Below are 13,024 nucleotides of genomic sequence, written 5' to 3'. Positions count from 1 at the left end.
GGATGATGCAAACTTCCTGTCTTTTGTGGACAAACAAAAAGACACATTTGCATCACCCATATTCTTTTCTTTCTTTTTCTTGGTGGAGGCACCAAACACCTATCATTCCTGGGCCCTTGTGATGTAGCAATCCATTCACGGTCACATGGTGAGTGCATGATGAGACCTGTCAGCACTTGTGAAATGGGGCTTCCCCTCTCTCCTCTTCATACCCCACACTCTCCCCATATCTGCTTACTTGAACAGATTTTTAGAAGGCATGTGGGCAGAGGGAGGAGAGAGGGAGAACATTCCTTTGCACAAGTAGAAATCCTTGCACCAAAGAAATGTTTGCTTTAGCTTTGCTATTGGCATCCGTCTGTCTCGAGAGACAATGGAGTGTGCCTCCAGTCAAACCACTAGAGAATCACAGCTCCTGCTGTGGCTGCTGAGACTGGCAACTCGTAACTGCTACCTCCTGCATTGTTTTCACTGCATTAGCAGCACCAAAGTGACCTCTCTGGGATGCAAGCCTGGGCAGTGTGTCTGGAGGTTCTGGGCTGCCCAGGTGACAAACCCCACTCTAAGCCTCAGTGATGTGGTCCACAGGGAAGCAGAGAAAGATCTTTGTCACCAGTTTGGCTGCAGGAGTTACAGGAAGGAGGCGTACAAGGCACCATCCAACCATCTTAGGAACTCTTTTGTAGGGTTTACTCTTTACCCTTTTCTTCTCCCAAATATGTCCCACAGGGCGTTCACTTTAGCACTACACAGGATTCTACCCAAAGCTGCTAAGTCAGGATTTGAAGTCAGGTCTCCAGAAGCAAAAAATCACTATTTGATTTTGATTTTATAGCCACACTGGCTATAAAACAATGTTGCTTGGCTTGCATTCCTCAATTCTGTGATGCCTCCTGCCTCAGGAATGCAGACCCTGTGTCCCTCCAGATGCTACTGGCTCTCATCACCCCCGGCTCACATGGTGAATAGTCAGGGATGATAGGAGCTGCAATCCAACAGCATCTGGAGGGCCACAGGTTCCCCCAACCTGTCCTATCTCCTACCCACTTTCCCCTAACAAGGGGCTGTCTTTCCAGGGTTGTGAAGAAGAGATTCATTCAACAAAAGCTCACCTCCTCGGCTGCTCCGCTTCCAGGGAAGAAGTTGCCATCATCATGGCGATGCAAAGACATGTAGAGGACATTTGGGTCCCTGTAGAACACTTGCTGAGTCCCATTGCCATGGTGAACATCCTGAGGAGGAGCAGGAAGAGGGCAAGAGAATGTGAGAGAATGCTGTTATTATTATTATTATTACTGATTAGATTTCTGATCCGCTCTCCACTACAAAGTCACGGAATGGGTTACAACAATTTAAAAATGCAATATTAAAAACAGTTTAAACAGATTACAATCCAGACACCAGGGTGGTGCCCTAAAATAAATATCTCAGGGGTTAAAGGCCAGGTGTGTAAAGAGATGCATCTTCAGCATCCAATGGAAAGTACAGAAAGAGGATGGTGGATGTACCTTGTTCTGTAGGGCTGGGAGTGGGAAGCTGCTGGCCATCTCCTCTCACTGCCTCGCCTGCTTGCTGAACCCTAAGCTTACATTCTACATCCCTGCAAGAATCATGGGAAACCAACTTGCAGTCTGGGAAGAGGGAGAAAGACCAGCTTGGTGGATGGAGACTCACCCAGTCTATGATAAGAATCTTGCTGATTTTCCCTTTCTGCTGAAGCTGCCTGGCTGCAATCGCCACTGAATTGAAGAAGCAGAAGCCCCTGGCAAGGAAGGAGGAAGGCAAGAAGGTCAGCATCCAAGACAGACAGTGCCCTGGGGTACTTCCCCCCCACCTGGGGCACCCAAGGCCCTCCCTTGTGTACTGTTGCCTCCATGGAATGGACCACTCCCTGTCCCTTGTCAAAGGCAAGTCTTATAATATGGAGCGAATTTTGACATTCCTCAAGAGGACCAGATCACAGGCAGCAAAGGTGATGAAATCTGTTGCGCTATTCCATTCATGTACCTCTTTTGGACTCTACAAAAGTGCATCACAAGGACACATTTTTGACCCCCTTGCCACCAGAAAACTGTTTTTTCCTGGAGACTTGCCAAAGCCTGAGCTCAGAATTCCTCTGGCTCCAACATCATGCTCATCGCTTCATGCATGTGTGAATGAGCAACCAGGGGTCAGACACCACATGCAAACCTTTCACATTGTCTCAGACACCATGCTTTTCACTGGAATCTTTTCATGTGCTGAGCTGAGAGCCAACAGGTGCTGTGCACTGAAGTGATGCATCTCACATGTCTGCACCAGGGTGAATCCTTCAAGTGCCATTGTTTCTTGTACAGGCCAAGACTTTTACCACTTTCTATAGGTTAAGACTAGCATCTCAAATGGTGCCTGGATTGCAACTGGGAAATGGTGCAAAGTCTGGAGCACTGGGATGATGGGCTCAAAGGGCACCTTCTCATTAGGATGAAAAGCTTTGACGCAGGAAGGAGAGGACAAAGGGCCAGATTGGACAAAGGGCAAGCTATCGCAAGCCGCACAAAACCTCCAGTTAGCACAACGTGGTTCTGGGAGAAACCCTTAAAGAGCAGGGGGGGGGGAGGAGAGTGGGGGTTGTTCTGTCTGGCAGGCAGAAATGCTTGTGCAGATGGAGCTATCCTAAGAGCACAAGAGGGACTTCCTCCCCGAAAGGTGCGATCCTTACATTGCAGTTGAGGGATCTGCATGGTGTCCAGGAGGTCGAACAACAGCAAAGCCATTCTGCAAAAAACATTATAAAAAAACAAAAACTGGGTGACTGGTTTCATAAACAGCATTGCGGCATCATTGCTATTACTGTTGCTGTCATTACTAATATTTACATTGCTTAAAATAAAACAAGTGCTTCAAGGATATTTTAAAGGTCCGAGTATCAAATCATAGATATTGAATGAGTAATCACAAGTGAAGTGGTTTTTGACTTCTACTTGTTTCAAATCATGTCTGAATATATGTGGCGGCAAGTTAAATAACTGGACTTCCTTCTGTTTTCTTTCTTTCTTTTTCTTTTGCCTTGGTCTCATTATTCTTTAGATCTAGTTACTGCACTTACTGTATTCATTACATTTCATAGGCACATCACAGCCAAAGCGAAGCTCTTCTCTCTGTCACTTAGGTGACTATTTCTAGCATCTGACAAGATAGGCTTTGGCCCCCAAACAGAATAAATGAGGTTTGGTGTGTTTGTTTGTGTGTTAGAAACCCCCCCCCCCCAATAAATGAGTTGGCCTTAAAGATGTCATATCACTCTTCTTTGGTTTTTTTGAAGCAACGTACTAAGAAGGCTGTTCCTTTGGGTAAGATCTGGCTGATTTTGGTGGGAAAGACTTAAACCTGTGCTTGACTATTCCACTGAAATGGTTAGACAAAGAAGCGCTTAACTTAGTTCCCATTTAAGTCCAGGTGAAAACTGAGTCGTGACTAAGGTGAGTCCCACTGATTTCCAATGGGACACAAGTGCACTTTGCTTGCTCTGGATCCAACCTATTAAACAAACTGTGCTGATGAAAATACTGGCATTTTGAGAAAGCTTTTTTGTATAACATGATCTCTTAAACACTCTTAGAACAGAAAGAATGTTATCTAAGAAATGTGTAACTCTGGTTTGATAATATATTACAAAACCTGTCAGGCATGATTCATTTAAAACAAATGCTGTTTCTGATTTATTTGCCTCTCTTGTAGTTTGGGGTGGCTTTATAAAATCAATTACAACACTGCTCACTCCATCAAACTATACATCTAAAGGAAATAACAGCAAACTCATGTAAACACAATTTAATACTGACAGACATATACCACTTTGAGGCTTAAAGCTAAGCATTTAAATGTTTGCCCTCACTCTCAGCTGATTTTGTTTGCCCTTGGTGATGTCATCAATACTTAAATGTGACACCATCACACCCATTATGTTTGCCCTGAGTGACTGGGTTCACTCTACTGGGGGCGGGATGTGCCAAAAGTAGGCAGTGAGAAGGGAAACGAACAGCAGTGAATAGGCTTGAAAAAGCTGACCATTAAGGGGTGGGATTTTTTTTTTTGGGGGGGGAGCATTTTCCCTCATCAAGAGAAAGAGAGAGAAATTCAGCCTGAAAATGGAAATAAGTAAACATTCAGATTAGCCTTAATTAAAATGTCCCTGCTGCAATTGCCAAATGTCTGTGAATAGAAATGGGCACCCCCCCAACTGAAAACCCAGCAAAAGGAAACATTGCTACACCTCCTCTGAAGTTTATGCCAAAGCCTTGGGGCCACTACAGAAAAGGCACTCCTCCTCCCAGCTGCCATTGTGACTTCACTGCAGGATGTGATTTTTGAGCAAGATCTTACTGTAAGTTCCTAATAGCAGCAATTTCTCACAGTAAGTCTACTGGAACAGTCTCCCCTCTCTTCAGATGTGTGTGTGTTCTGCACCATAACAAATCAAAACTTTTGAGAAACTCTAATCAGCCTCATCAGATCACAAATCACATCTATTTCCACACATCTGCTGAGTTTTGCATCAGCTTTTCAGATTCCTGGTTTATTAAATGGCTTGGAATATCTGACAGTGAAACTGGAGACAGAATGGATGAAGGACTAGCTATAGAAAGGCATTCCTCGATCCACTCTCTACCCCATGCAACAATGAGGACTAGACACAAGAAGGAAGGAAGGAAAGAAAGAAAGAAAGAAAGAAAGAAAGAAAGAAAGAAAGAAAGAAAGAAAGGGTTATAGCCAACATGGGTCATAACCAGAGTTGATCCACTCTAATCAGTGGACCTAAAGGCCCAGATTTCGATGGGTCTGCTCTGCATATGACTAATGATGGATATCACCCAAAGAAATATGAGATGCTGAGGACAAAGAATACAAATAGCCTGTCTATGCATTTGCAGGAATCATCTCCATGCCTTTGTCTTTTCCAAGCCACTTCCAGAAGTGTATTTCTCTGCTATGAACTCAGAGCCTACAAACTGTAGAGACCTTGGCCCTATACACCTGGCTGGTTTGGGGGCCTCATCCAACACCTGCAAGCAAATTTTTTCTCCCCCTCTTAGCACTCTGACAATTTGGGTGGTGGCAGCAAAAAGAAAGAAAAGGACAAAAGTAGACAGGGCTGTGGAGAGGTTTGTTGAAATTCTGTGCAATTCTACTCAGAGATTCTGCCGCAGAATCTGCAGAGACATGTGCTCCTTCGTGGAAGGAGGGCTGCCCTGCCTTCCTGTCATCCTCTTACCTTGAGCTGCCTGCTGGCCACTTTGAAGGCCAGTTCTGTGACACTGCCAGCTGCCCAGCGTGCCGCATTGCTGGAGTGCAGCTCGTTCCAGATGGTGTCGCTGTCCACCTGGACGCAGGAGGAAATGAAGAGAGGTTAGCCCACAGCGCCTTGGTGAAGGGCCCCCATCTAATCCCAGATCACACAATGGCGGGATAGGAGCACACAGGGCTATAAAAGCACTGGAAAGACCCCCCAGGGTAGACCTTTAACTTTGGACCAAGGAGGTCTGGATTCAAACATCAACTAAGCTCAGAGCTCACTGAATGGCCTAGGATACCTTTCAACCTTAGTTCTCTGCCTGTAAAATAGGCATTTTCAAGGAATCTGCCTCACAGGGCTGTTGTGAGGGCAAATAAGAATCGCTCAGCACTTTGCATGCAACAAGTGCTCATTCATGATTAACCATGGAAATGTGGTCCCCAACAAATCAAAGTTTTTGTGGGCCTCCCTCAGACTTAACACCATCCTCCCCCCAGGCTGCATTCCAGTGGGGCTCGACTTGCCCAGTACAACCCCCTCTAGGCAACAAAGTAGGGGCAGGAAGAACCCATTCTTTTTACCTTCTTGATTCTATTTGATTTTTTTTTTCAAAAACAAACATCTTGGTTTGATCAGGATCACGTCATCGGCAAAGTAAGAGCCGGAAAACCTCAGAGATTCTCTTCTGATCAACTCCATGTGTGAGCAGAACCCCCCTTCTGCCTGACTGCTCCGGGCGCGCTTCTCTCGCTCTCCCTCTCTTTCTCTCCGGGTGCAGGGGGGCGGGGGGGGGGAGAGGAGCCAAGGCCCATCCGTAAGGACAAGGGGAAGGAAGAGGGATGAAGGTACAGAGAGGCCCAAGAGAAAGAGCGCGCAAGAGGTTAAAGAGAAGGAGAACAGGGCTGGGCTGGGAGGCAGCATCCTGGAAAAGAGAGCGAGAAAAAAACAAAAACAGAAAACAGAAGAGGCACGCAAGAAGGCCATGAACAAAAGTGAGCGTGGCAGAGCGCCCAGAGGGAGGGGGACACAAGAGACAGAGAGAAGGAGGGATGGGGAAGATCCCCCCCAAACTATCCCTATTCCCACCCCAGAGGCAATGAGGGGGCTCCCAAACTGTGACCAGGGGGCCACCCGCAGTCTGCGAGCTTCACTCAGGTGGCCCACGGTGTGTCCACATTTAATACTCATGTTAATTTTGTAATTGTTTTTTCATTGCTTCTTTTATTTCTCATATTGTATTTTATGGGACTCATTTTGTAATGCAATAAAATACAATGTAAGGAACAAAAGAAGCAATAAAAATGCAATTAAAAATCATACAGCATCTAGCACATTGCTAAAACAGGCACAACAGAACCATTAAGTCTGTCAAAACCCTCAGCAATTTCTGTGGGTGGGGGGAGCTCTAGGTTTGAGCTCCAAAGCTGAAGAGGCAGCCACAGTGGAAATACCGTATATGTGCATTTGAAGATGTATGTGATGTGTGGATGATCACATAGAGCACCCCCTTAAAGCTATTGATTTCTGGAAGTTGCAAGCATAAGGCCTAGCTCTAACAGAGATGGTAAGCACATGCACAGGCTGTACCATTTCAGAGGAGGCTCACCTGGTAAAATCCTCCCCCATACAAAAAAACCCAAATAAAAATAATGCAAACCTGTCCTATGTAGTACACTAGATGTCATGGAACAGCCTTGTCTTGGCATCTAGTTTTCTATGCTGACAAATGTACCGAGGAGCATCCTGCCATGTGAGGACCCCCCTTCCCACCACATCTGCAGTCTGAAGTGGGGCAGCACCAGTTTAAGACTTTAGTGAGAAGCAGGCCTTTGAAGCACGGTGGCCAGCTGAAAAAATGGACAATTGCTGTGTAGAAGCCAGAGCTTCACCAGGAGTAGCATGTCAGGTGAATGATATCTGGTGAAATGCCTTCTTCTGCACCAAGTTCTGGGGAGCCTGTCCTTTTCTGCACTCAGTCACCCTACCGGTGCTGGCAGTGAGGTGGCGATGGGGAGAGCATATGGAAGAAGGGAGCCTTGTCTAGGATGTGCTGAACCTCTTGGTCCTGCTTCAGAAATGTTTTGGCTGAATCAGATTTTAAAGGACATCCAGCCAGATCCCACCAAAAGCTCTGGCTGGTGTTCTGGATATCTTCAGGCTCTGCATATGGATTACGGGGTGATCATCAGGCCCTGTTGCAGATGCCCAGAGGCAGCTCTTGTGGGATCTGGTGTCACCAACAATGTCATTGTGACCTCACAATGTTCTGGCGAACCCTGTCTGTGTGTAGCAAAGGCTTACTGGAACCTGCTTTATCCGGTGGCAAGATGCTGCCAAGGCACAGTGCTGGAGCCAGAACACACCAGGGGGGATTCCGGTTGGGGTGGAGGCCATTTGACACTCTGTGGGATGGTTTATGGGGCACCTCCACTTTACCAGTTTACCCCTCCCACCCCAGCCAGGATGTTGGAAAGAGGTCCACGGCAGACGCAGGAAGAAGGAGGTAAGTGGCTGGCCACAAAGAGAAGCCCAAGGGAAGGGGGCTCTCTTCACTGGCCTGTTCCCTTGAGCCAGAGAGAGGCAAGAGCTTCTTGGTGAGGAAAGGCTTGCTGGTGAGCAAGGGTGGCTGGGAGTGGTGGGCAGCCACATAACAAGGGCTGGGGAAGGACTCTTGATCCTCTGTAGTCAGAGACAGGGACAGCCAGAAGGAGAAAGAACAGGACAGGAATATATATCCCCCATTCCTTTGACAGAGCCTAAGGATTGCGTCACCCCCTTAGTCAGATCCTCCTCTTGCCTGCGCTGATGTTGCATCAAGGAACAGCTGGCGGGGAGAGGAGACAGGGGAGGATGGCGCCGTGTGGATGCAATGAGGAGCCAGTGCGTTGGTGAAGCATGGGTCCCCCCCCTGTCACCCCCCTTCCAATCCCCACTGGCCACTCTTGCTTACATCATTGCCTATCCCAGGGAGGGGTAGCTGCAGGCCAGAAGTTGCTGCGACTTAAACTTTCAAGCTGTCCCCCGACACCCACCCACCCTTGTGTATCCCAGTTGAATGCCTCCTCCATTTTGTGCCAGCCTAGCACACAAGCTGACTTGAGAAGGGAGAGCCCCTCACTGGGCGAGGCAAGGTTTGGGAGGGCATCTTTGATGAGAAGAATCTGGTTTGATAGGGAAGAAGCTTACCCCAACCCCACCACAGGGGAGCATGACAAACATCCGCTGGGAAAGGATTCCTGTGAGAGAAAAGAGAGAAAAAGAAAGGGACTGAGGGTGCAGGTGAGCATTTTATGTGCATAAGTGCATTGTAAAACATCACTTTAGAGCACAGCTTCTGACTACAGGCCTCTTTGTTTCCTCTCAGCCTTGGGTTGGGGGCGAGGGGTGGCATGCCTTGGCTCCTACCTGCTAGCTTCCCGTTGTCCAGCTTCAGGCGGCTGAGGGGGTTGGTGCCATACAGCAGCACATGGCGCTCCGTGTGGACGGACTGCAGCTCCTCCAGAGTGGCCTTGCGCCCCCGCAGACACTGGCAGAGAAACAAGTGGCTGTATTAAGTCAAGGGAGCACAAGGGCCAGCGGCAGGCAAAGAGGACCCCAAGGAAGAAGATCTGGAGTGCCGATCAGAGCAGAAGTCTAGGTGGTTCTGACGCAAGGGGCGCAATCCATGCAGGGGAATTTTGCCACATGCAAGCACTGTTCAAATGAGCAGCGTGCCAAAAAAAGGCTTGGCCGGCCTTGTTCTTCATCTCAGGCTCTTCCCAGCTACCTCCCCACGCTCAATGAGTTCTTAAGTCCTCCTCTTCTGCTGCCACTTCACCTGCCAAGATGCCACCATGTTTCAACCTTGGGTAGATGTTTTTCCCCTGGTTCAAAGGCATGGAAAAAGTAAGCTGCCATTGCCTAGCAACCTCAGAGTGACTGAGCCAGTCATGTTTGATTCTTAAGTGGGAGATATGTTTGGCACCCAGACTTGAGGTTTCCTGGACCGTTCTAAAGCCTGCCTTGCAGTTGCCAGGTAAAGAGGGGAGCAAAGAAAAGGATCTACACAGGGAATCCAATTGTTCCAAAAGAAAAATGGCTGCTCATAAATTTCCCAAAAATGTGTGAACGCTTTGGTGAAACACACATCTGCCCAGCATCTGCAAAGCGGGCGTCTTCAGAAAATGTGGCAGTGTTTACTTGCAGGATAGGATTTACAGAGCCTGAGAATGCTTTGCTGCTCAGTGAGTCAACAACTTTTGAATTAACAGGGCCATCCTGCGACACTCATAATTATTTTACGTGCACGTTGGGGAACAAACATTTTAACTGCGGAAATTTGCATTGTTTTACTGTTTTCTTTTCTGAAGGGCATCTTAGTCACTGGTTAGAATAAGTGCTGTCAGCTAGCATGGGTGGGGAAGGGAACAAGGACAGCACTGGGGATCCATGGTCCCTGTTGTCCTGTGATTGTTTCTCTGTGAAGAGCAGGTTTTTCTGCCTTTCATCTTGGGTCTCAAAAACTTTCTTCCTTTCCTCTCCTCTTATAGTGTTCTCCCCCCCACACACACTCAAACACACACACTCAAACACAGGCTTGTTGGGGAATTGGGGAGGAAGAGGGTAGATTCAGGAAAATACACACTTTTTTATTTTGCAGCTTGTTTTTTGCCCCATTCTATAAAAGGGCTCCCTTGGCCAATAAAGCGAGATGAGCGCCGCAACCCCAGAGTTGTCCACGACTGGACCTAATGGTCAGGGGTCCCTTTACCTTTACCTTTATAAAAGTTTAAACTAATAAAAGCTCACTTTAATCACTGTGGCTAGATATGCAGAAATCAGAAGGTGAAGAAGCTTTTCACAGTGTGGAGATATCACCTGTAAAGGTATGCAGATTAAGTGGCTGTTAAATGCAGAGCTACAAAGGCTGGTAAAAAGTTGGCAACCCTTGCTGAATTGCTGTAAAATGCATATATGTTTATACTTTAGAAATGCAACTTGTTGAGATGACAATCACAATTTGGGTTTGCTGGTTCTCTGTGCTCTGTCCTATTTCCAGACTTCTCAGCCACCATAAGAAAGCATGATTAAGCAGCTGCCAAATTAAACTCAACAGATGCATTTCTTTGTTGGGACCATGAGCTAATAAAGCCACATGAGATTAGTGGGGAGAGCTGAGCACACGTCCAGTGTGTCTTTGAAGTTTCTACTGCAGCCACATGCATGGCTGAAGGTGGAAGTAGTCTCTTCTCTCTTTCAATTTAAACTGGAAAGGGGGTTACTTCTTCAGCATACAACAGAAACTTGAAAACACACACACACACACACACACACACACACACACACTCATCGCTCTTCATCATCTTATTACTTTCACCGTGATCTTCTATGAGCACCTGAAAGTGCAACTGTCAACCAGTGGTGTTTCCTGGCTATAGTTTCACGAACAGTTACTCTAAATTTTCTAACCACTTGGACACAAGGGCCACTCCTTCATCCAAAGATAAGAGAAATGCCCTGCTCCTAGATGTACCAAAAGTAAAAATACTGGTCATAAGAGGAGTTAATAGGCACTGTGACAAATTATATGTTTCAACTCTAGCACTTGTGGTTGCAGAAAATTCCCTTTCTTCTACTCCTCTCTGCCACCTCCTTCCTTGCATAGATAAAGGTATCCCAATGAGCTAAAAATGAAAAGGAAGCAGAATATATTATGAAAAGCCAGGCAAATATATCCCTGGATGCTTTGTTTGAAGAAAGTGTTCAGAACACAGAATTTGGAGGGTATGCATGTATGCAAATTTCTTGCAAACTTCCCATCTCAGACTTCCAAAAGCTACAGCAAAACAGTCTCAAACCCTCCATTCATTACCCTGGACCTGCACTGCCTCCTACCTCACACTGACTGCGTAGGCCACGTTCTTGCAGGCGAGACCAGATGCTCTGGATGCGGCCAGCATGTTCAGGGTGGTTGCTGTTGTCACCACACGAGCACTGGTGCTTCAACATGACTGAGTCATACACGATGCCTGCAATGAAAAGAAAAGCAGCACCCAGGTCACTCACAAAGCTGCAACACTCTCTGGGCTTGGTGAGCACTGGAAAACCAACTCGAGCATACAGGAACCATGTGGCACAGCTCTTCCAGAATGCAGTATGGACTGCAGGTGTGGAATTAGGAACTGCAATAATTACTAATGTAAATAAACTCTCTGGTGGGGAACATGTCCTGGTTCTTCTGTCCACCTTTGCTTCCCATCCTGCACTCAGCTCCCACCTGTGGCTCCTAGAAGTTGTCAGCATGTGACAGTGGTCACAATCCCGGGAATGGCTTCAACTGGCCAGGTAAACCAGGTGAGGGGAGCCAATGGGTCTCAAACCCTCAGTGAGGTGGGGACTTCCCCTGTGGTCTTGTCACCTGGGTAGCACAGGACCGCCATATACACAGCCCCAGAGAAGTCACTTCAGTGCTGCTAATGCGGAAAACAACAACACCAAAGCAGTGGTTACAAGTACCCTCTCCCCTGACCATTGGGCCATGTTGGCTGGGGCTGATGGGAGCTGGAGTCCAAAAGCCTGGAGGGCCACACGTTCCCACTCCTCTTGTAGGGAGTCCTTGGCTTGTGTGTGAAGGCTGTTGCATTACCTGTGGTGAAGCGTGGCTTGTTCGACTGCTCTTGCACCGGCAAGGGGATTGCCTTGGAAGATGTGTCCTGGCTCAGGTGGGACGCAGTGGCAGGGGCAGGTGACGAATGAGCTCTGGAGAGCGGCCGGTGGGAGCCGCGGCTTGCCGAGACAAGCAGGGAGTCAGGATGCCTCCGCAGCAGCTGCTGCTGCTGCATGCGCTGTTGCTGCTCCCAGACGTATTGGGCCTGTTGACCGAATTAAGAGAGGCACCATGTCAAACAGGGAACCCCCTCATGTCCCCTGCTACTCCTCTTGAAGTGCAGCTGTGGGGATACCTGCCTTCAGAGAGACGCGGAGTTCGCACCTGGGTAGCTGCTGCCCTCTAGTGCCTCTGCCCTGCATAGGCAGAGTCCCTTTGGTTCGCCAAAAGCAGAGGCTGGCCAAGGAAAGTGTTTCTGGGGTGCTGGGGTCTAGTTATACTGATGGAGCACAGAAACAACGTCACCCTATTTTGCTGGTTTGTGAGTGTTGCAGAAGTGTTTTCTCCCTTATTTTAAGAGAACCATGGTGTGCTTTTAAGAATTTGTTTCTATTTCTTACTCTTGGGAATGTGGATCTGTGGGCGTCTCCAAAGACTTCTTGCATTTGCCCTTGTTCAGGGTATGGCAATGTTTTCTTTTTTCAAGTGGCAATTTTTTCCTTGGAAAATTATATATAATTTATTTGTTAGTCACTTTAACTTGCCCAAGGAAACCCAAAGCAATTTACAATGAGCTAACCAAGCACACAAATGAAAAACCCTACATAGATACATTAAAACCTAGAGGAAAAAGAAATACAGTAAAAACACCCCACCCACTTCTAAAAGTCCACAGATAGTTTAAGGCCAAGGGCTTGGTTTTAGAGGAAAGCTTTTGCCTGGAGCCAAAAGATATATACAGTCATACCTCATGTTATGTTTGCTTCAGGTTGAGCGTTTTCAGGTTGTGTCCCATGGCAACCCGGAAGTACCAGAAAGGGTTACTTCCGGGTTTTGCTGCTCGCGCATGCGCAGACACGCAAAATGACATCACATGCATGCGCAGAAGTGGCGAATTGCGGCCCGCGCACACGCTCAGACACAGGTTGCGTTCTGCTCATGTT

At 47.4% G+C, this 13,024-nt stretch overlaps 1 protein-coding gene across 6 annotated transcripts in view; it reads right to left on the bottom strand.

Moving 5' to 3' along the window:
- The window catches only part of HDAC7 (histone deacetylase 7), a 194,053-nt gene that overhangs the window by 21,400 nt on the left and 159,629 nt on the right, over positions 1 to 13,024 (bottom strand). For all 6 annotated transcript variants that reach the window (XM_079967811.1, XM_079967813.1, XM_079967814.1 and 3 more), the window contains 8 exons: positions 11,901 to 12,126; positions 11,150 to 11,283; positions 8,681 to 8,801; positions 8,462 to 8,511; positions 5,255 to 5,362; positions 2,702 to 2,757; positions 1,675 to 1,762; positions 1,113 to 1,232 (listed from right to left, as the gene is read on the bottom strand). In XM_079967811.1, coding sequence (XP_079823937.1) covers positions 1,113 to 1,232; positions 1,675 to 1,762; positions 2,702 to 2,757; positions 5,255 to 5,362; positions 8,462 to 8,511; positions 8,681 to 8,801; positions 11,150 to 11,283; positions 11,901 to 12,126 — 903 coding nt within the window. The remainder of the gene's footprint in view (positions 1 to 1,112; positions 1,233 to 1,674; positions 1,763 to 2,701; positions 2,758 to 5,254; positions 5,363 to 8,461; positions 8,512 to 8,680; positions 8,802 to 11,149; positions 11,284 to 11,900; positions 12,127 to 13,024) is intronic.

The sequence above is a fragment of the Podarcis cretensis genome, assembly GCF_951804945.1.
Source record: "Podarcis cretensis genome assembly, chromosome: 2".
Taxonomy (NCBI): domain Eukaryota; kingdom Metazoa; phylum Chordata; class Lepidosauria; order Squamata; family Lacertidae; genus Podarcis; species Podarcis cretensis.
Note: the sequence above shows the minus strand (reverse complement) of the source record. Positions and strands in the feature narration are given on the sequence as shown.